The 24,469-nt window shown below is 39.9% G+C and overlaps 1 protein-coding gene across 6 annotated transcripts in view; it reads left to right on the top strand.

The window, feature by feature from the left end:
- DDAH1 (dimethylarginine dimethylaminohydrolase 1) overlaps window positions 1–24,469 on the top strand; it is a 371,445-nt gene that overhangs the window by 134,090 nt on the left and 212,886 nt on the right. Inside the window, exon 1 of one of the 6 annotated variants that reach the window (XM_053693883.1) lies at window positions 17,247–17,685. The exons of the other annotated variants lie outside the window; for them this stretch is intronic. Within the exon in view, the coding sequence (XP_053549858.1) occupies window positions 17,386–17,685 (300 nt within the window). The 5' untranslated portion in view covers window positions 17,247–17,385. Of the gene's footprint in view, window positions 1–17,246; window positions 17,686–24,469 lie in introns of those variants that run through there. 6 annotated transcript variants of the gene reach the window in all.

Raw genomic sequence — 24,469 nt, 5'->3', positions numbered from 1 at the left:
GCTAAATTCTGGTTGCCCCTGCTAATAGCCAAAAGGTGATAGCATACAGAGATAGAAATCCGATCCACAGTCGTAAGTGTAAGCCAATTTTCAAGTTTACCTAATTTCCAAGACCATCCTACCTCTCTAGTTGTTTCCAAGAAATAATGCCTTATCTGTAGATAAGCAAAGAAGTCTTTGTTGAGTAAGTTATATTCCCCTTTTAGTTTTTCAAATGTTTTAATGGTTTTTCCGTCCCCATCTATCAGTAAGATCAGTTTATTTAATCCATTATTGTGCCATCTATTGAAGACCTCAGACTGTAGACCGGGTTGAAACTTTGGGTTCCCTATCAAGGTGAGGTGTTTTGAAATTTTAGGGTTAAAGGATAAAAGCTTTGATATTTTCCACCAAGCCCTGATAGGGTTGGATATAGATTTAAGTCTTTTAATTTCTAGGGGTAGCTCTTTAGGAGGGGAGTGTAGGAGTGCTAGGGGAAGATAAGGATCGCAGACATTACTTTCAAGATGGTTATTTAGGATATAATCCTTAGATAAGTTCCAGCTACTAGCTATTCGTGCCAAGGAGCTGAGATTGTATGCTCTGATATCTGGCAGTGCCATACCTCCGGAATCGCATGGGAGAGAGAGTTTTTTAAGGGAGATTCGTGCTTTTTTCCCTTGCCAAAGAAATTGGCTAATCAAGCTATTGATTAGTCTTACATCCTTTTCGTACAGGATTACTGGGACATTCAGAAGTATATAAAGGAGTTTCGGGAGAAGAACCATCTTAAATATTGCCACTCGACCCGAGACCGAGAGTGGAAGTGTGTGCCAGGTTCTCAGCTTTTCTTTAATTTGCCTAATAATAGGGGGTATGTTAAGTTCATATAGTTTGTCGGCATTCACCGGAACATTTATTCCCAAGTATTTAAATGAATCTGTTATTCTCTTGAAAGGGTTTTCTGTACAAGAGTCTTTATCCCTACGGATCCAGAGAATTTCTGACTTAGCTGTGTTTATTTTGTATCCTGAGAAGGTACCAAAATGGTCTATTATTTGCATAAGTTTTGGGATGTTAATTTTAGTGTTAGATATATATAATAGTACATCGTCTGCATATAGGCCAATTTTCATTTCATGATTTGAGATCTTAATTCCTTCCAAGTTTTGTCTTACCATGATTGCCAAAGGCTCAATGGCCACGTTGAACAGGAGAGGGGAGAGAGGACACCCCTGGCGGGTTCCTCTTTCCAGAGTTATTGATGGGGATACCATGCCATTAATGATTAGGCGTGTAGCTGAGTCTTTATAAAGGTTCTTAACAAATTCAGGAAATTTGCCCTTAATTCCAAATTTTGTCAGGGAGGTGTTGAGATGCTTGAAGGTGACAGAGTCAAACGCTTTTTCTGCGTCAATGGACAGAATAGCCATGTCCGGTACTCCGGGCATTTCCTCTCTCCCCCCTCCCGTCTGCCGGGCCTTTTCCAAATATTCAAGTGTAAGTAATAGTTCCCTTATTTTTGCCGAGGAGTTCCGTCCATTCATGAAGCCCGCTTGGTCCGGATGGATTACCTGTGGGAGTATTTGCTGTAATCGAGCTGCTAAAATGGAGGTAAGAATCTTGTAATCTGAATTAAGTAAGGCTATTGGCCTATAAGATTCTTTGAGCCTTGGGTCCTTCCCTTCCTTGAGGATCAGAGTTGTATGTGATGCCGAGAATGAAGGAGGGACTGGTTTACCATTCATATAGAGATCATTATATAAATTTATTAAGTATGGAGAAATTTCTAAAGAAAGAATTTTGTAAAATTCACCAGGTAATCCATCCGGACCTGCTGCCTTACCAGTGGGAAGACCAGAGATTGCCTCAGTTAGTTCTTGCGCTGATATGGGGGAGTTAAGGATACTGATATCTTCGTCCGTTAGTGAAGGGCTTTTGATCATATTCCAGAACTCCGTGGCCTTGTCATGATCATAGCCTTTACAGGAGTATAACTCCTGATAATAGTTCACCAATGTGGATGCGATTTTATCCGGATTTAGGATTTGCACACCCTTCTCTAGAAGTTCTTCGATATAGGGTTGCTTTTTTTCGTTATTAACCATTCTGGCAAGCATCTTTCCGGACTTGTTCCCGAATCTATAAAGTTTAGCCTGGGTTTTTAATTCCTTTTGTGTTTGTTGAGTTAAAGAGAATGTATCCCGGGCTTCCTTAGCCTGTACGTACTTAGACCAGTTTAAGGCGTTCTTCTGTAATATGAATTTATTATATGCATTAGTTAATGCTTTTTGTATCTCTCTCTCCCTTACCTTCAATTTCTTGGTCAGGGCTATCTTGTAGGTTAGAATTTCCCCTCTAAGGACCGCCTTGGCGGCTTCCCAGAACAACTCTGGACGTTCGGTATATTCTGAATTAAACCGGAGATATTCCTCAAATTTAAATCTAATGTGGGTTTTGAATTTCATATCTGTCGCTAAATAATATGGGAAGAAGAAGCGCGAAGATTTGAATCTTGATTGTTCAGGCTTAATGTCTAAAGTAATAGGGGCGTGATCTGATAGCAATATAGGGGTGATTCCTGCTTGGGCTCTCAAGGAGCCCAAGCGCTCATCTACGAGAAAGAGATCTATGCGAGACATAGTTTTATGCGCTTTTGAGAGGCACGTGAATTCCTGAACATCTGGATTCTGACTTCTCCAGATATCGTATAATGCTAGGTTTTGTTTTAGTTTCTTAAACATTTTAGATTCTAAATTATCCTTTTTCTGTTTTTTTTGCTTCATAGATTCTCTAAGTCTATCTAATGGGGAGTGCGGTGCCATGTTGAAATCGCCACCTATAATTGATAGCCCCTGATTGTACAGGAGGAATTTAGTTTGGGTTCTATTCCAGAATTCTGGGTCAAAGGTATTAGGGCCATATAGGTTGCAAATTGTATAAATTTCCTGGGCGATTTTTACTTTTATTAGGACATATCTCCCCTCCGGATCAGGCTCGCAGTGGATCACCTCAAGCTGAGCTCTTTTACCAATTAAAATTGCCACTCCCCTTTTTTTGCCTATGCTTGGCGAGAAGTATACGTCTCTTACCCATGAGGACTTAAGTTTGTTAGATTCTTCTGAAGTGAGATGGGTTTCCTGGATTAATCCTATATCAGTCTGATATTTCCTTAGTTGTGTTAATATGGTTTTCCGTTTAATGGGGGTGGAGATCCCTCCCACATTCCACGAAACTATTCTAAGTTTTTCTATTTTTCTGTGTCTTTATAGCATGAAAGTAAGGTGAGGGAGAGAGGTAGGGGAAAAGGGAATGGAGAAAAAAAAAAAAAAAAAAAAAAAAAAAAGAAAACAAAAAACAAGAAAAAACCACCTGACACATATGGAACTTGACCCATTTAGCCCTACCTAAGAGGTCTTCCCAGTTATCGAACCTACACTGTTTAAGTGGGAGCTACATCGTCTGTTGCTAGGGAGTCTAAGGATGAGAAGAATTTCTCGGCTGCGTGTGCCTCCAGGAAAAGATGTGCCGTTCCATTCACAGTAACTTTTAATTTAGCTGGGTAAAGTATGGTCGCATTTATTCCAGAATTTATGAATTTAGTGCATATAGGTGCCAGATCTCTCCTTTTGGAAGCTGTCTCAGCCGAGAAATCCTGAAAAATAAGGATCTTAGCTCCATTAATAATGAGAGGTTGTGTTTTATGGTAATGCTGGAGAATAGAGATTTTGTCCTGGTAATTGAGTAGCTTTACAATAACAGGTCTAGGCCTATTAGATTTTTGAGCTAATTGTGGTGGGCCCAATCTGTGGGCTCTCTCTACCAAGATGTTGTTGTATAAGGGCGAGAGTTTGAGAGCTGTCTTTAGTGTGTCAGAAACAAAGACGGCAAGGTCCTCATATTGTTTCTCCTCTGGAAGACCTTTTATTCTGATGTTGTTTCTTCTGCTACGGTTTTCAAGGTCTTCTAGTCTCATAAGGGTTTTTTGATTACTGCTAGTGATGCTGTCCAGCTTAGTGCCTTGTACTACTGCCGTGTCTTCCAGATCCGATACTCTCTGCTCGACCTCCTGTATTCTTGAGGAGAATTGTCTGATTTCCTGAGATAGAGAGGAAATATCCTGCTTAATTTCCATCCTAAGAGCATCGAATTTGGGAGAGAGGGCATCAGAAATGCTGGCAACTAAATTTTGGACATTTAGTACTTCAGGTGTGGCTGCACTTAATAAAGTTGATTGAATCTCAGCTATTGAGTCCTGTGTGTTTTTGGATTTCTTATCTCTTTGTCTACCTGCCATTCCTGGTGAGGATGCTTTAGAAGAAATACCAAGAAATTTATCCATGTACTTCTCTATAGAAGAGAAAGAAGCAGAGAGAAGGAGAGAAGGGGGGAGAGGGAGAGAAAAATAAATAAATAAATAAATAAAAAAAAAAGAAGAGAAAAAAAAAAAAAAAGGAAAGAAAGGAACGTAGAAGTGCAAGGGAAGTGGGGGAATGTGGGGGGATGGTACGTGACCTATGGGAGGTGATTGAGTCGGGCAGGAAGTTGTGAGTATGCCAAATCTAGGGTAGTGCCTTCGTGGGATTTTCCAATTGTGTTGTTTGTGATTATATGAAAAAAAAAAAAAAAAAAAAAAAAAGGAAGAAGTGAGCTAAGGAGGAATATATCTCAAGATCCCTAAAAGGGAATCAGTGGGGTGGGCGTAGAGGAATGCGCCAATTCAGTGTCGGGCTGTGGCTTGTGATGCCCTATTTAATTTACGTGCTATTTGGGTGATTTGTGTAGATGAGTGAGAAAAAAGGAGAAAGAGGGAGAAAAGGGGGGGAGGGGAGGGGGAAAAAAAAGGAAGAGGCGTTTAGAGTAACGTTGTGTATTCGTGTTTACCCTATATGTTATTTATCTGCTCGCTTTTTCTAAGGTATGAGGGCTTTAGTGTTTTTAATCACTGGGTTTAGGATATTTGGCAGAATAATAACGACAGTAAGTTGGTGGGGAACCTCTTTAGCAATAAGAAGTCAATTATCAGTGCTCTTGTTGTATTTTTAGTTTTAGTGCAAAATCGCTGAGATAGAGTATCTTTCCCAAGTTTTGAAACTACCGGATATTGCACAGTGCTGGACATATACTTATTTACTTATGGCCCAGAATCTTTCAGTGTACTGAGTATCAGGGGTTACCATGCTCTTATTGGTAATAGGTGATATGAGTAAGCAGATAATATTGATTCAGAGAGTTCTTTAATATCTAAGGGGTTGATTAGAGGTATTTTATTTCTAAGAGAAGGAGCTAGGGGAGATTACCCCTGTTTACTATTATTGTGATAAAGTATTGAATACTACAGGTAGGTCAGGGGATTGCTGCCTGTATCCCTATTGTATTTTTTTTTTTTTTTTCCTAGACACAAGGCAGGGAAGAAACTCAGGTAATACAGATAAATTTTGGTTTTCCAGCTATACTAATTATCATGTAGACCTTTCAAAGGGTCAGCGAGAATGTTGATTAATAAGAAGATTCAGTTTGAGCCTTAGTGACCCAGCTTTAGTAAAATACCTGTATGTATAGCGTAGTAACGCCTTTAAAAAGCCATCAAACAAAAAACAATTCCTTTTTGCATATGCAGTATAAGTATGTACGCAATCTGACAAAGCTAGACAGTGTTATATACAAAACAAGAAGAAAAGTGCAACATAATCAGTTGGTAGTATCAGGTTTTGAAACTTTTGTATCAAAGAGGAAAAAAAGAGTGAAGGAGCTTATTCAAGTTTGTTAGAGACTGAGACTACCAGATATTGCGCAGTGCTAGATATATGCTTATTTCATGTGGCACAGTAATTTTCAGTATACTGAGTATCAGGAGTTACCACGCTCTTATTAGTAGTAGGTGATATGAATAAGCAGGTAATATTGATTCAGGGAGTTCTTTAAAATCTAAAGACTTGATTAGAGATATTTTATTTTTAAAGGAAGAAACTAGGGGAGATTACCCCTGTTTATTATTGTTGTAGTAAAGTATTGAATACCACAGATAGGTCAGGAGATTGCTGCCTGTATCCCTATTGTATCTTTTTCGTAGGCAGAGAGCAGGGAAAAAACTCAGGTAATACAGATAATTTTTGCTTTTTGCAGCTATACCAACTATCATGTAGACCTTTCAAAGGGTCAACAAGAATGTTGGTTAGTGATATGATTCAGTTTAAACCTTAATGACCCATCTTTAGGAAGACATGTGTAGTGTAGTAACGCTTTTAAAAAGCCATCAAACAAAGACAATTCCTTTTTGCATAAATAGTATCAGTATGTACGCAATCTAATAAAGCTAGACAGTGTTATATCCCAAATAAAAAGAGAAATGCAAGATAATCAGTTAATAATATCAGGTTTTGAAACTTTTGTAACAGGTAGGGGGAAAGTGAGAGAGCATATTCGAGTTGTTAAAGATTAAACAAATATTCTCATAGAAGAAGTCTTTTTGTTCTCGGTCTCTTCTTAGGTTCAAATTGCCCCTTTATATATTTCTAGTCCACAGTTATGATATCAAGATAGGGAGCAAGAGAGCTTGTTGAATGTAATTAAGTACTCTAGACGATTTAGCGTCTCAGGTTTATCCCCCTTGGTAAGCTTCCAGGCCATTCGCCATCAGCCTGATTCTTTCCCTGTCTCCCCCCTTCCTCCTCCTATTCACCTCTGCCTTTAGCAAATTGACTTTTAACGGGTCTGGCCTAAGATTTTTAGGAGCCTCTTCAGGTATCCAGGAGCAGTGTTTGACCCACAGTGCAGTAAGAAAGAAGTTCAGGTAAACTCACCCCTTGCCTCCGCCTGTCCACTCGCCGTGTTCGCCAGCGACATCCAGGTCCCCGCAAGCCGACACGGGGCTGCCTCCAGTAGCCGTTTCCCCTCCGCCCCTATCGAGGATCACGCTCGGCTCTCCTCACGCAGCAACGGTGGGAGGAGAGCAAGAGGGCTGCATCAAACACCGGCGTCAGCCGGAGAGGGACGGCTCCAGCGTCAGAACCCCAATCCAAAATCGAGCCCAGCTCCCTCCCGCGCAGCACCGGTGGGGGGAGGGAGAGGGCGGACACCAAGCTGCAACGCAGCAGGGGGGGCACTTCCAGCGGTGCCGCAGGTGAGGTTCAGGTAATTACAGAGCGGTCGAAGATGCTGAGAATTTTCCTGGCGAGGGCTACAGGCGGAGTGGGGGAGATAAGGTTTGAAGTTTGAGCGGAGTGGCAGAGTTTAGTTTGAAGGAGGAGGGAGATACAGTCTAAAGCAGAGAACGTAGATAGCGTGGTAAGAGATAGTTTTTAGGCTGGGTAGGTCAAAATAGAGACAAGTTGAGTCCAGGCAATGAAAAGAGTTAGTATGAACCAGTGGGATGGTGGGCCACTGGTGAAGGGTTCCAGAGCTGCTTTTACCAAGCTGTCCTTACAAAGAGCCCCAGGACTTGGGGCAGGCGCGCAAAACAATCCACCGCCAGTATGTGTGTGGCTGGAGGTGTGGGCTCAGCAACACCTGTTGAGCTCCTCCTCCACCGGAACCAAGGGCATGCAATTTTAAACAACTTTCTAATTGACATCTATTATCTAATTTGCTTCATTCTCTTGATATTATTTGCTGAAAAGCATATCTAGATAGACTTAGAAGCTGCTGATTGGTGGCTGCACATAGATGCCTTGTGTGATTGGTTCACCCATATGCATTGCTATTTCTTAAACAAAGGATATCTAAAGAATAAAGGTTATTAGATAATAGAAGTAAACTGGAATGTTGTTTAAAATATTATTCTCTATCTGAATAATGAAAGAAAAAATGTGGGTTTAATGTCCCTTTAACTAATTCACCCCCCCCCCCATCCACACACACAGAATCAAAGTGACAGCTCATGGCTTTGTGTGAATGTCATAAGCCACCTCTACAACGCTGTGTATGAATGCATTGAGCCATCTCTTTTAGTCTGTGTGTACCATAAACCCAATGCCATAGCCTGTCCTTTTAAAGCTGTGCATGAATACCTTGATCCTTCGTCTTATAGCTGAACATGTGTGAGTTATTGACTGTCACCCAAGTGACCAGAATGACACATTTGCTCACTGAAATAGGCTCAGAGATAAATAAGTATACTCAAACACTGCCTCACTTGGCAGATACACAGATATGAGAACTCACAGATGCATAACACACACTGTAACATAGAATATGTAGGTTGGCAGGAGGCTTAGGATAGCCTGTCAGCAGGTCATTCAGCAGATGTACGCACTGAATACGAGAATGATCTGTGTTAAGGTGGTTTGAAAAGTCAAGGATTAGAGTCAGCTGGCAGGTGGTTGAGGTGAAGGAATACTATGCTATATTAATGAACATTATAAGCAGTGATGGCCATGAGAAAGGTTCATAAAGATATTTCTTATCTCACTCAGACATGCACATAGAAATGTAACACTTTTACCTCTAGGGATATTTCTCAGGTACACAGGATGAGATTGTGCATTGTATTTGTGTATGTTTATACCTTTAAGACTGTGGGCATGTGGTGTGGATTTTTAAGACTGTGTGTGTTTGTGCCCCTGTAGCTTTAAGACTTGAAGGATGAGCTGTCCCTTTAAAGCTGCGTGATGTGTTTTTTAACCTTTTAATGCTGTTATGCCGTTCTATTCCATCATAATTACACTGGGCTTTAAAGCCGTTATAACGGAATAGAACATCATAGCCAACGGCTGTCCTGAAGCCTTCTGTGCTTCCAGGATTTGATCGCGGTCTGGAGGGCGTTGCTAGGGTTGTAGGGACACCCCCAGACGCGATCCAATAATTGAAATCTCGTGATCGTGGTTTCAATTTGTCTACATCGGAACAAGCGAAAGTGTTAATGGGTGCTGACGCTGTGGTTGGTCGCATGTGTTGTGGTGTGCTTTAAAGTGGCATTGTGTGAGTGTGACAGCCCTTTTTGTGTGCCCATTGTGTGAGCTGTTCCTTTAATGATGTGTGCACTGTGTGTGAGCTGTTCCTTTAATGATGTGTGCACATTGTGTGAGCTGTTCCATTAACCTCTTAAGGACATATGACGGAATTTTTCTGTCATAAAACAATTGAGCAAACTGAAAGCTGTGTCCTTAAAGGGTTAATGATGTGTGCACTGTGTGAGCTGTTCCTTTAATGATGTGTGCACTGTGTGAGCTGTTCCTTTAATGATGTGTGCACTGTGTGAGCTGTTCCTTTAATGATGTGTGCACTGTGTGAGCTGTTCCTTTAATGATGTGTGCACTGTGTGTGAGCTGTTCCTTTAATGATGTGTGCACTGTGTGTGCTGTTCCTTTAATGATGTGTGCACTGTGTGTGCTGTTCCTTTAATGATGTGTGCACTGTGTGTGAGCTGTTCCTTTAATGATGTGTGCACTGTGTGTGAGCTGTTCCTTTAATGATGTGTGCACTGTGTGTGCTGTTCCTTTAATGATGTGTGCACTGTGTGTGAGCTGTTCCTTTAATGATGTGTGCACTGTGTGTGAGCTGTTCCTTTAATGATGTGTGCACTGTGTGTGAGCTGTTCCTTTAATGATGTGTGCACTGTGTGTGAGCTGTTCCTTTAATGATGTGTGCACTGTGTGTGAGCTGTTCCTTTAATGATGTGTGCACTGTGTGTGAGCTGTTCCTTTAATGATGTGTGCACTGTGTGTGAGCTGTTCCTTTAATGATGTGTGCACTGTGTGTGCTGTTCCTTTAATGATGTGTGCACTGTGTGTGAGCTGTTCCTTTAATGATGTGTGCACTGTGTGTGAGCTGTTCCTTTAATGATGTGTGCACTGTGTGTGAGCTGTTCCTTTAATGATGTGTGCACATTGTGTGAGCTGTTCCTTTAATGATGTGTGCACTGTGTGTGAGCTGTTCCTTTAATGATGTGTGCACTGTGTGTGAGCTGTTCCTTTAATGATGTGTGCACTGTGTGTGAGCTGTTCCTTTAATGATGTGTGCACTGTGTGTGAGCAGTTCCTTTAATGATGTGTGCACTGTGTGTGAGCTGTTCCTTTAATGATGTGTGCACTGTGTGTGCTGTTCCTTTAATGATGTGTGTACTGTGTGTGAGCTGTTCCTTTAATGATGTGTGCACATTGTGTGAGCTGTTCCTTTAATGATGTGTGTACATTGTGTGAGCTGTTCCTTTAATGATGTGTGCACTGTGTGTGAGCTGTTCCTTTAATGATGTGTGCACTGTGTGTGCTGTTCCTTTAATGATGTGTGCACTGTGTGTGAGCTGTTCCTTTAATGATGTGTGCACTGTGTGAGCTGTTCCTTTAATGATGTGTGCACATTGTGTGAGCTGTTCCTTTAATGATGTGTGCACTGTGTGTGAGCTGTTCCTTTAATGATGTGTGCACTGTGTGTGAGCTGTTCCTTTAATGATGTGTGCACTGTGTGTGAGCTGTTCCTTTAATGATGTGTGCACTGTGTGTGAGCTGTTCCTTTAATGATGTGTGCACTGTGTGAGCTGTTCCTTTAATGATGTGTGCACTGTGTGTGAGCTGTTCCTTTAATGATGTGTGCACTGTGTGTGTGCTGTTCCTTTAATGATGTGTGCACATTGTGTGAGCTGTTCCTTTAATGATGTGTGCACTGTGTGTGAGCTGTTCCTTTAATGATGTGTGCACATTGTGTGAGCTGTTCCTTTAATGATGTGTGCACTGTGTGTGAGCTGTTCCTTTAATGATGTGTGCACATTGTGTGAGCTGTTCCTTTAATGATGTGTGCAATGTGTGTGCTGTTCCTTTAATGATGTGTGCACTGTGTGTGCTGTTCCTTTAATGATGTGTGCACTGTGTGTGAGCTGTTCCTTTAATGATGTGTGCACTGTGTGTGCTGTTCCTTTAATGATGTGTGCACTGTGTGTGTGCTGTTCCTTTAATGATGTGTGCACTGTGTGTGAGCTGTTCCTTTAATGATGTGTGCACTGTGTGTGAGCTGTTCCTTTAATGATGTGTGCACTGTGTGTGAGCTGTTCCTTTAATGATGTGTGCACTGTGTGTGAGCTGTTCCTTTAATGATGTGTGCACTGTGTGTGAGCTGTTCCTTTAATGATGTGTGCACTGTGTGTGAGCTGTTCCTTTAATGATGTGTGCACTGTGTGTGAGCTGTTCCTTTAATGATGTGTGCACTGTGTGTGCTGTTCCTTTAATGATGTGTGCACTGTGTGTGAGCTGTTCCTTTAATGATGTGTGCACTGTGTGTGAGCTGTTCCTTTAATGATGTGTGCACTGTGTGTGAGTTGTTCCTTTAATGATGTGTGCACTGTGTGAGCTGTTCCTTTAATGATGTGTGCACTGTGTGTGAGCTGTTCCTTTAATGATGTGTGCACTGTGTGTGAGCTGTTCCTTTAATGATGTGTGCACTGTGTGTGAGCTGTTCCTTTAATGATGTGTGCACTGTGTGTGTGCTGTTCCTTTAATGATGTGTGCACTGTGTGTGAGCTGTTCCTTTAATGATGTGTGCACTGTGTGTGTGCTGTTCCTTTAATGATGTGTGCACTGTGTGTGAGCTGTTCCTTTAATGATGTGTGCACTGTGTGTGAGCTGTTCCTTTAATGATGTGTGCACTGTGTGTGCTGTTCCTTTAATGATGTGTGCACTGTGTGAGCTGTTCCTTTAATGATGTGTGCACTGTGTGAGCTGTTCCTTTAATGATGTGTGCACTGTGTGTGAGCTGTTCCTTTAATGATGTGTGCACTGTGTGTGAGCTGTTCCTTTAATGATGTGTGCACTGTGTGTGTGCTGTTCCTTTAATGATGTGTGCACTGTGTGTGAGCTGTTCCTTTAATGATGTGTGCACTGTGTGTGAGCTGTTCCTTTAATGATGTGTGCACTGTGTGAGCTGTTCCTTTAATGATGTGTGCACTGTGTGAGCTGTTCCTTTAATGATGTGTGCACTGTGTGTGAGCTGTTCCTTTAATGATGTGTGCACTGTGTGTGCTGTTCCTTTAATGATGTGTGCACTGTGTGTGCTGTTCCTTTAATGATGTGTGCACTGTGTGTGAGCTGTTCCTTTAATGATGTGTGCACTGTGTGTGAGCTGTTCCTTTAATGATGTGTGCACTGTGTGTGCTGTTCCTTTAATGATGTGTGCACTGTGTGTGAGCTGTTCCTTTAATGATGTGTGCACTGTGTGTGAGCTGTTCCTTTAATGATGTGTGCACTGTGTGTGAGCTGTTCCTTTAATGATGTGTGCACTGTGTGTGAGCTGTTCCTTTAATGATGTGTGCACTGTGTGTGAGCTGTTCCTTTAATGATGTGTGCACTGTGTGTGAGCTGTTCCTTTAATGATGTGTGCACTGTGTGTGAGCTGTTCCTTTAATGATGTGTGCACTGTGTGTGCTGTTCCTTTAATGATGTGTGCACTGTGTGTGAGCTGTTCCTTTAATGATGTGTGCACTGTGTGTGAGCTGTTCCTTTAATGATGTGTGCACTGTGTGTGAGCTGTTCCTTTAATGATGTGTGCACATTGTGTGAGCTGTTCCTTTAATGATGTGTGCACTGTGTGTGAGCTGTTCCTTTAATGATGTGTGCACTGTGTGTGAGCTGTTCCTTTAATGATGTGTGCACTGTGTGTGAGCTGTTCCTTTAATGATGTGTGCACTGTGTGTGAGCTGTTCCTTTAATGATGTGTGCACTGTGTGTGAGCTGTTCCTTTAATGATGTGTGCACTGTGTGTGCTGTTCCTTTAATGATGTGTGCACTGTGTGTGAGCTGTTCCTTTAATGATGTGTGCACTTTGTGTGAGCTGTTCCTTTAATGATGTGTGCACATTGTGTGAGCTGTTCCTTTAATGATGTGTGCACTGTGTGTGAGCTGTTCCTTTAATGATGTGTGCACTGTGTGTGCTGTTCCTTTAATGATGTGTGCACTGTGTGTGAGCTGTTCCTTTAATGATGTGTGCACTGTGTGAGCTGTTCCTTTAATGATGTGTGCACATTGTGTGAGCTGTTCCTTTAATGATGTGTGCACTGTGTGTGAGCTGTTCCTTTAATGATGTGTGCACTGTGTGTGAGCTGTTCCTTTAATGATGTGTGCACTGTGTGTGAGCTGTTCCTTTAATGATGTGTGCACTGTGTGTGAGCTGTTCCTTTAATGATGTGTGCACTGTGTGAGCTGTTCCTTTAATGATGTGTGCACTGTGTGTGAGCTGTTCCTTTAATGATGTGTGCACTGTGTGTGTGCTGTTCCTTTAATGATGTGTGCACATTGTGTGAGCTGTTCCTTTAATGATGTGTGCACTGTGTGTGAGCTGTTCCTTTAATGATGTGTGCACATTGTGTGAGCTGTTCCTTTAATGATGTGTGCACTGTGTGTGAGCTGTTCCTTTAATGATGTGTGCACATTGTGTGAGCTGTTCCTTTAATGATGTGTGCAATGTGTGTGCTGTTCCTTTAATGATGTGTGCACTGTGTGTGCTGTTCCTTTAATGATGTGTGCACTGTGTGTGAGCTGTTCCTTTAATGATGTGTGCACTGTGTGTGCTGTTCCTTTAATGATGTGTGCACTGTGTGTGTGCTGTTCCTTTAATGATGTGTGCACTGTGTGTGAGCTGTTCCTTTAATGATGTGTGCACTGTGTGTGAGCTGTTCCTTTAATGATGTGTGCACTGTGTGTGAGCTGTTCCTTTAATGATGTGTGCACTGTGTGTGAGCTGTTCCTTTAATGATGTGTGCACTGTGTGTGAGCTGTTCCTTTAATGATGTGTGCACTGTGTGTGAGCTGTTCCTTTAATGATGTGTGCACTGTGTGTGAGCTGTTCCTTTAATGATGTGTGCACTGTGTGTGCTGTTCCTTTAATGATGTGTGCACTGTGTGTGAGCTGTTCCTTTAATGATGTGTGCACTGTGTGTGAGCTGTTCCTTTAATGATGTGTGCACTGTGTGTGAGCTGTTCCTTTAATGATGTGTGCACTGTGTGAGCTGTTCCTTTAATGATGTGTGCACTGTGTGTGAGCTGTTCCTTTAATGATGTGTGCACTGTGTGTGAGCTGTTCCTTTAATGATGTGTGCACTGTGTGTGAGCTGTTCATTTAATGATGTGTGCACTGTGTGTGTGCTGTTCCTTTAATGATGTGTGCACTGTGTGTGAGCTGTTCCTTTAATGATGTGTGCACTGTGTGTGTGCTGTTCCTTTAATGATGTGTGCACTGTGTGTGAGCTGTTCCTTTAATGATGTGTGCACTGTGTGTGAGCTGTTCCTTTAATGATGTGTGCACTGTGTGTGCTGTTCCTTTAATGATGTGTGCACTGTGTGAGCTGTTCCTTTAATGATGTGTGCACTGTGTGAGCTGTTCCTTTAATGATGTGTGCACTGTGTGTGTGCTGTTCCTTTAATGATGTGTGCACTGTGTGTGAGCTGTTCCTTTAATGATGTGTGCACTGTGTGTGCTGTTCCTTTAATGATGTGTGCACTGTGTGTGCATATAACAAAAATCATTAAGTGCTCAGGAGGTGTTTGCCATCCCTTTAAGGCTTTGTTTGCCAAGTCTGTGTTATGTGCACCGTATGCGTTTGTGCATGTTGTGATCTGTCTCCGTAAGACATTTGGGTGTGCATTGTGTGAGTGTGTTTGTGGCTTTAAGACTGCGCACATGATGTGATCTGTGCTTTTAAGGCTGTGTGCATTGTGTTTGTGCACCGGTACCATTAAGACTTTGTGTGTTTGTTGTGTGTGTGTGTCTGTCACTTTAAAGCTAAACACCCCTTTAAGGCTCTGTGCATTTGGGTGTGCTTAAAAGACTGTGTGCCTATCCCTTAAAGACTGTGCATGGTATGATATGTTCCTTTAAGGCTGTGCATGTGCTCCTAAACAGACAATAAAAATAAAAGTGTTGCGCAAATTGTCCTTTTAAAAGCTGTGAGTGTTGCGTGTGTGTGTGCATGTGCCCCTGTCCCTTTAAGATTGAGCATCCCTTTAAGGCTTTTACTATTATTATACTATTATTTGTCGCTTAAAGACTGAGTGTGATGTGAGTTTACCCACTAAAGGTGTTTGTGCCTGCCCCTTTAAGACTGTGTAATCAGGCAAAGAGCTGCCTTTTAAGGCTGCACCTGTGTGAATATTACTGTGAGCTGTCCCTTTAAGACTCTGTGTGTGGTGTGAGTTGACCTTTTAAAGGCTGTGTGAGTTGTTTGTGAGCATGTCCCTTTAAAACTATGTGACCATGCGGTAAGCTGCCTTTTAACGCTGCTCTGTGTGAACATTACTGTGATCTGTCCCTTTAAGACTGTGTGTGGTGTAAGTTGTCCCCTTAAATGCTGTGGGGGTTTATGCCTGTCCCTTTAAGACTGTGTGAGCGTGCAGTGAGCTGTACCTTTAAGGCAGCTCTGTGTGCACATTATTTCTCAGTTGTCTGTGCCTGTCCCTTTAAGACTGTGTTAGCTGTACCTTTAAGGCTGCTCTGTGTGCACATTGTCTCTCAGTTTTCTGTGCCTGTCTCTTTAAGACTGTGTGGGCATGCAGTGAGCTGTACTTTTAAGGCTGCTCTGTGTGCACATTATCTCTCAGTTGTCTCTGTCTGTCCCTTTAATACTGTGTGAGCGTGTGGTGAGCTGTACCTTTAAGGCTGCTCTGTGTGCACATTATCTCTCAGTTGTCTCTGTCTGACCCTTTAAGACTGTTTGAGCGTGTGGTGAGCTGTACCTTTAAGGCTGCTCTGTGTGTACATTATCTCTCAGTTGTCTGTGCCTGTCCCTTTAATACTGTGTGAGCGTTTGGCTAGCTGTACCTTTAAGGCTGCTCTGTGCCTATACAGTAAATGGTTACAATTGTATAAAACCTGCAGCTAAGGGTCTCATACAATGTATCCATGTGTCTGTGCCTATACAGTAAATGGTTACAATTGTATAAAACCTGCAGCTAAGGGTCTCATACAATGTATCCATGTGTCTGTGCCTATACAGTAAATGGTTACAATTGTATAAAACCTGCAGCTAAGGGTCTCATACAATGTATCCATGTGTCTGTGCCTATACAGTAAATGGTTACAATTGTATAAAACCTGCAGCTAAGGGTCTCATACAATGTATCCATGTGTCTGTGCCTATACAGTAAATGGTTACAATTGTATAATATCTGCAGCTAAGGGTCTCATACAATGTATCCATGAGTCTGTGCCTATACAGTAAATGGTTACAATTGTATAAAACCTGCAGCTAAGGGTCTCATACAATGTATCCATGTGTCTGTGCCTATACAGTAAATGGTTACAATTGCATAAAACCTGCAGCTAAGGGTCTCATACAATGTATCCATGAGTCTGTGCCTATACAGTAAATGGTTACAATTGTATAAAACCTGCAGCTAAGGGTCTCATACAATGTATCCATGTGTCTGTGCCTATACAGTAAATGGTTACAATTGTATAAAACCTGCAGCTAAGGGTCTCATACAATGTATCCATGTGTCTGTGCCTATACAGTAAATGGTTACAATTGTATAATATCTGCAGCTAAGGGTCTCATACAATGTATCCATGTGTCTGTGCCTATACAGTAAATGGTTACAATTGTATAATATCTGCAGCTAAGGGTCTCATACAATGTATCCATGTGTCTGTGCCTATACAGTAAATGGTTACAATTGTATAAAACCTGCAGCTAAGGGTCTCATACAATGTATCCATGTGTCTGTGCCTATACAGTAAATGGTTACAATTGTATAATATCTGCAGCTAAGGGTCTCATACAATGTATCCATGTGTCTGTGCCTATACAGTAAATGGTTACAATTGTATAATATCTGCAGCTAAGGGTCTCATACAATGTATCCATGTGTCTGTGCCTATACAGTAAATGGTTACAATTGCATAAAACCTGCAGCTAAGGGTCTCATACAATGTATCCATGTGTCTGTGCCTATACAGTAAATAGTTACAATTGTATAATATCTGCAGCTAAGGGTCTCATACAATGTATCCATGAGTCTGTGCCTATACAGTAAATGGTTACAATTGTATAATATCTGCAGCTAAGGGTTTCATACAATGTATCCATGTGTAAATGCTGGCTGTGGACAGTCTATGGGGAAAACAGGGATTTTCTTAATCTCCCCCTTTTGTTCCTGGAGACACAAACAGTGCAGTAGTGTTGGTAGCCCTCATCTAAACCCCCATACTGATTTGTGTAGTAAAATAATAATAATGTAGAACGTTAAACTCAGATTTTACCAGCAGTGTCAGTGTCCTATCAGCACACAGCACATAATATCCATTCAGGAAGAATGTTTAGCAGCCAATCAGTGGCTCTGTTACATCTATGCATGGAGAGCTGGCTTACATGCAGCATTTTCTTGGCTTTGAATCAGTTTTGGTACTTTCCTCTTGTCCCAGTCAGACTGTCACTGTCACTATAGGAGAGTCCCCATAGATACATATACAAAGTTCTCATCTAGTGCCATGGCTGGGCTTATTGCAACAAACCTTGGCAAATGCACACATGTAATAGTTCGTGCAATTCCCCAGTCTTTGTGTACAGAAGCTTTAAGGACAGAACAAGGAAGTGAGGTGAACCTTGACCAAGCTTGGCAAGAACATGAACTATATGTTGGGGTGATGAAGAACAAACTGGGTCTGAATGTGATCGAGCTTCCGGCTGACGAAAATCTCCCAGATGCCCCGTTTGTTGAAGATGTAGCTGTTGTGTGCGGGGACAATGCGCTGATAACCAGGCCAGGGGCACCTAGCAGAAGAAAAGAGGTAAATACTATTGTTTTACATCAGGCGTAGGCTGTGCACAAAACTAATGCTTTATAAATCATTTATATTGTATTAGATTCAATTTGCATGTTCTGTATTCGTTATATTCCTTACTTTATGTGTTGTCATCATATCAAATGCATCAATTATACGTTTATTAAAGTGTTCTAAGGATGGCTGTGTATATGTATATGTGTGTGTATGTATATAGGGGCGGAAAATATCACTATAGTTTACTAGTCAGGGGTTAAAAGCTACTAGCCAGAGGGAAAATGTTACTAGTCCACTCAATGTTACAGATAGGAAAAAGTCAAACTCCACTCGTCCACTACAATATTTTACTTGTCCGGGATTATATATATATATATATATATATATATATATATATATATATAATGTGTAGGTATTTATATATTAGACATGCACATTTGTTTTCAAATGAATGCTCATTTTTTACCAAAATGGGAATTTTGTTTTCGTAAACAAAACAAAAATCCGAATGAATGCACCAACTAAAATTAAAGAAATTTTAAAATACTTATGAAATTAAAGGATTGAATACTTACCTTAATGCGCTGGAGAGAGCGCTAACCCGATCCTCTTCTTGCCAGGACCCCAGTCGCGCAACCAGGAAGCTTAACACGCTTGGCTCCCAGGGTCTGCACTAAAGTTAATGCAGGTCCTGGGAACTGAGAGAGTTAAATGAACCAGAAGTTAGCGCAGCTGAGGCTGTGTCATGAAGAAGATCTGGGTAGCGCTCTCCAGCGAATTAAGTATTTTTAGCTACAGGTGAAATTGTCTAGCCTGCGCATGTCTAATATATATATAATCTGACAGATTCCTATTTTTTATAATTATTAATACAAGAAAACACTGTAATCTGAAGGGAAAAATAACGAATGCAACCTTGTCACTTCCAATATTATAGCTTGTACCGTTCTTTAGTTGGTAACAAAGTCAAATTGTATCTTATAAGTTTACATTGTGACTTTTTAACTGGAGTAATAAGTATGGCATATATTGTTACTGTGGTATATGTGGTAAATTGCTATTCTAAGTATTTTCCTTTTCACTGGGATAAACATTACCACTTCTGCTGAAATATCACTCAATGTGTTCACTGCTCTTTAAATAATGTTTTTTTATGTTACATTTAAATCTGTCAATTTTTAACTTCATGACACAAGTGCTTAGTCATTGGTACAACTTTTTTAACTGGACTTTGAATCTGTTAATGTATCAGAATATTTCTATCCTATCTGTATTTTCTGCATTTTCTTCTGCTTTTGTCAAACTGTGACTTTATTTTGATGAGGTGTTATGTTGGTTTGTGTGGCTTCGTAACACCCAGAATGCAATGAGCTGAATAGAACTTATGTATTAATGGAAGAAAAAAAAAATACATTCATGTTTAAACATAAAAATAACTAGTTTAATTTTCTCAATCTTAAGACTAAGCAAATTGCATTTACGTTTTTTTTTTTAGTGGTATGTACTAAAATAATATCATATATTAAGTGGGGGGGGGGGGTGGGTTTAGGGTCCCTTAGGCCCAATTGCAACTATTCGCTTAAAAACAGTAAGCTTTGATTTAACTTTTTTTCATACAAAAATATTTAATATTAAAATAGACCACTTATATGCACATATTGCAAATTAAATTTAATTAGGATCATAGGGTTGCTTGTAGGCATATTGTACGCATTTGTTCATATTATTTTTTTGTATAATTTTTTTATTGAGGGTTATACACAAGATTACAAACATAAACAGAGCGGTACAAACATTTATAGATGTACACTGGAACATTTTTCCAATATCCAAACAAATTGGAGTTACAGATTCTAGACCTATTCACCCGGTCTTAGATACTGGCATTACTTGAGTACGTACCAAAATACATCAGAATGTTTGCAAGTATAAGAAATAAGTAAAAAGAAATAAGGAATGTCCCAAAGAAGTTCCAATATTAATATAAATAGTTATACACACCGTTCCGGTGTCCGGGTCTTATGTAGGAACACACTCACCCCAAAAGCCCAAGCTTGAGATGTCTCCATTCAGTAATGCTGTATATCTTCCGATGCTCCTGAAATTAGCCAGAGTCAGCCGTCAGAGGTAATAAAGACATCCGGGGAACCGTAATCCATACGGGCTGAGAAATTGCTCAGCAAGCATCCACTACTACCCACGGCTCAGAGCCTCTATCCGAATTCCGACCTGCGGTGCTTGGCTGCAAGGAGATGATGTCAGCCGTAATGTAGGGGAAGATGGGAGGGGTGAAGCTTTTCTTCTCCCGGTGTTTGATAGTCACTTGAGGAGAAGCAGAACCCAATAACTGGTAAAGCCAATGTAGAAAAGAGTGAAAGGATGGTCCCGCTGGGTATAAAAATTCAAATTTTATTATGCATCACAAAAAATTTAAAAACATCTAAAAAATGCGGTCTCAGATGCAAAGTACATAAGAGGGCGTAGCACCAAGCGGCTGACATGTTTCGGCACTAAGCTGTAATCATAGCCTAGGCTGCTACACCTATCACATTATATAAAAAGGTGAGTACTAAAATCTGATAGGATAAAACCCTTAATAGAAGAAGCCGCCCTCAAATGCTAAGTCACACATTAACCCTTGACAGCTATAGCATCCAAATGTGGCAATATAGTCACAGAAAAGCAACCAATGATAAGTATACACTCAATACAGTATGGGACATTATACAATATAAACGTAACAATACAGTCAGATCTTAGTCAAGCATCACCATATAAATATGCAAAAAGATTCAGAATTAGTGAATAATGAAACAAGAACTATATATAAGTAGCATATAATGACTATATATACCCTGTAATGATGAAGATAATGATAATAGGCATCTATAATTTCCATAAATTGCAAACACGTCAAATGTTGTGTAAAAACATAGCATAAATGATTATTGGATCTAAGCAATATCTAGTAGTGCTCAATTACCATCTAAGATGTAATAAGAACACTGAATACAATATGGAACACTATACAAAGGCAATAAATGTGAAAGAAAGGATAGCTTGATAATCTAAATCCTAGATAAACAAAACTAAAGCCACTATGGGCTACATTTATCAAAGGCTAGGTGAACTCTGTATGTGCTTCGCCTGTAACTGCGCCCCAGCTCGCCTCCGGAGAAGTGCATGTGTGCTTGAATTTATAAAAAAAATAGACGTAACTTTGTGCAGGCGAGCTGGGGCGTAATAATGATACATTTTGCCTGTCAGAAAAAGCATTTACTCCCTATTTATCACAGTACATCCCTATAAATATTTACACCGCCATGTTTTGATTATTAAAAAAGTGTTTTTTAGGTAACTATTTCGCTTATATTTATATCATATAATGTTTCTGTGCTGTTTTTGCCATAAATTGATAATTTAAGATCGCAAAAATAAATATTTCAATATATCAATATATATATATAAAACTGTTGGTACCCATATGCGCCTGTGGAAGCGCAAATTTCTGGCAATAACAGTCTATTCTTGGCGCTGAGCCTTTGAAAAATTAGTTAAAAGAAGAAAGTACTGCATCACAAGATGTAAAAGCATGTATGAGTATGGTGTTCGCCTCAGTCTGTATGGTGAAATATACAACACGCAATTGAAGCCGAAATTTCAGTTCCCTATCGGCGCAAAGCAATGATAAATATGAAACTGGGCGTATTTGTAGGCCGGACTGTTAAATTACGCCTATTACTAATGTATATAGTTGCACTCGGGAGCACGCATTTATAGACGCAGAGTGCTTTGATGAATATGACGATCAGTTCGTATGCGCTGTTTTGGATGGAATTAAAGGAGAATGACTTTAATAAATCTACCCCTAAATGGTCACAAAGGATATGTACATAAGGTGAGTTAATCAATGGTATTACACACATAGATAAAAATAGAAATCATCTTAGATGGTAATTGAGCACTACTAGATATTTCTTACATCCAATAATCATTTATGCTATGTTTTTACACAACATTTGACGTGTTTGCAATTTCTGTAAATTATAGATGCCTATTATCATTATCTTCATCATTACAGGGTATATATAGTCATTATATGCTACTTATATATAGTTCTTGTTTCATTATTCGCTAATTCTTGATCTTTTTGCATATTTATATGGTGATGCTTGACTAAGATCTGACTGTATTGTTACGTTTATATTGTATAATGTCCCATACTGTATTGTTACGTTTATATTGTATAATGTCCCATACTGTATTGTTACGTTTATATTGTATAATGTCCCATACTGTATTGTTACGTTTATATTGTATAATGTCCCATACTGTATTGTTACGTTTATATTGTATAATGTCCCATACTGTATTGTTACGTTTATATTGTATAATGTCCCATACTGTATTGAGTGTATACTTATCATTGGTTGCTTTTCTGTGACTATATTGCCACATTTGGATGCTATAGCTGTCAAGGGTTAATGTGTGACTTAGCATTTGAGGGCGGCTTCTTCTATTAAGGGTTTTATCCTATCAGATTTTAGTACTCACCTTTTTATATAATGTGATAGGTGTAGCACCCTAGGCTATGATTACAGCTTAGTGCCGAAACATAACAGCCAATTGGTGCTACGCCCTCTTATGTACTTTGCATCTGTGACTGCATTTTTCAGATGTTTTTTTAATTTTTTGTGATGCATAATAAAATTTGAATTTTTATACCTAGCGGGACCATCCTTTCACTCTTTTCAGTATAAGAAATAAAACATACTCAAGTACCAAACTGCTCAATAAACCCCACGTTTTCTTATTATTTAGAAAAGAGAATAACTTATAATTAACCATGATTTTTAAGTGTCAAAGCTTATAAAGGGTAGATCCCCATATGAAAAATAATGGCCTCTCTGGGACCATTAACAGTAATATATACTATTAAAGGGACAGTATACACTCATTTTCATATAACTGCATGTAATAGACACTACTATAAAGAATAAGATGCACAGATACTGATATAAAAATCCAGTATAAAACTGTTTAAAACTTACTTAGAAGCTCTCAGTTTAGCTCTGTTGAAAAGGTAGCTGGAAAGCCCACTGCAAGCGGCAAATAAGACACTCCCCCCCTCCCCCCTTCTTTTGCATATGAAAAGACCCTTTACACAAACAGGAGCAAGCTGGAGTAGGTCACTGACGGTATTCTCATAAAACTTTGGGGCTTGGTTAGGAGTCTGAAAATCAGAGCAATGTTATTTAAAAATAAGCAAAACTATAAAAAAAAAAACTTAAAAAAAACTTTATGAGCTATATAAATAGATCATCTACAAAACATTTATGCAAAGAAAAAATGAGTGTATAATGTCCCTTTCAGTGGGAGCAGTAATGGGCAGCACTCAGAAAATATTGTACATATAGGGCTACTCATGGACCCTTGACATATATGAATATAGATCCAAGCTATATAAAGCTATTAACATCAGTACAAGAAATATAAAACTCTGTGAGCATGAAAACTATACCTTACAATGTAAAAGGAATAGAGGAAGTTATACGATTATTAAATTCTTTGAGAGCAATGTCTCCAGAGCAGAATCATAAGTAGGATCCCAAGCCATTAATTACTTGACCTTTCATTAAAGGTTCAGTCTATACCAGAATTTATATTGTTTAAAAAAGATAGATAATCCCTTTATTAGCCATTCCCCAGTTTACACAACCAACGTAGTTATATTAATACACATTTTACCTCTGTGATTACCTTGTATCTAAGCATCTGTAAATTGCCCCATTATTTCAGTTCTTTTGACAGACTTGCATTTTAGCCAAACAGTGCTGACTCCTAGGTAACTCAATGAGCATGAGCACAATGATATTTATATGGCACATATGAACTAACACCCTGTAGTTCTGAAATACTGACAAAATGCATTCAGATAAGAGGCGGCCTTCAAGGGCTAAGAAATTAGCATATGAGCGTCCAAGGTTTAGCTTTCAACTAAGATTACCAAGAGAACAAAGCAAAATTGATGATAAAAGTACATTGGAAAGTTTATTTTTGACTACACTGTCCCTTTAAGGTTATTAGGGGGCACTATAAACCTTGCATATACCCTAGATAAGGTCTAGTATAGGTATCAATGATATTAACAGTATTTATCCCACATACATCTAGCGGGAAGTGAATTGCGTAAGGAAATCTCTCTAAAACTTAAAGTATTGCAATTGTTATATGGCATTTGAGAGGAGCTATCAGTGAAGTGGTAGTCTAACTATTTTGGCATTTTCTATAGCCCCAATGGGTAGTGTGTTTAAGGCATAGATAGTAGCTACCGTCCCAAAAGTATCAAGATTCTAAGTATGAGTACTATATATAATGTGTCATAAGCCTATACATGTATCAGCTCTCTCCTTTAAGGCTGTGACACACTGCAAGCGGAGCAGCACGCAGCGTGTAGATGCGACTGTGCGCGCTCAGTGTGTCCTGCCTTTTCATCTTTGTACAATCTGTTGCGTCAGGTCGCGTAGCTGAGCGCTCAGAGATTAAATATTTGAACTTCAGAAGCGATTCGACGCGGTGCGAAGCAGCGGCTTTGCCTCGCGCCGCATCTCTTGCAGTGTGTCACAGCCTTTAGTCTTAGCTTAAAGTGAATGTAAATTTTGATGATAAAGTGCCTGGTTTTTAAAAATTCGATTTAAAACAGAGGCACTTTAATTCATCAAAATTTACATTTCACTCGTGTTGTGAAAATATGTACCTTTTAATCTTGACAGCAGCTGCATCTCTTCCTCCG

The sequence above is a fragment of the Bombina bombina genome, chromosome 10, assembly GCF_027579735.1.
Source record: "Bombina bombina isolate aBomBom1 chromosome 10, aBomBom1.pri, whole genome shotgun sequence".
Classification (NCBI taxonomy): domain Eukaryota; kingdom Metazoa; phylum Chordata; class Amphibia; order Anura; family Bombinatoridae; genus Bombina; species Bombina bombina.
This window is presented reverse-complemented; position numbering and strand designations above follow the sequence as displayed.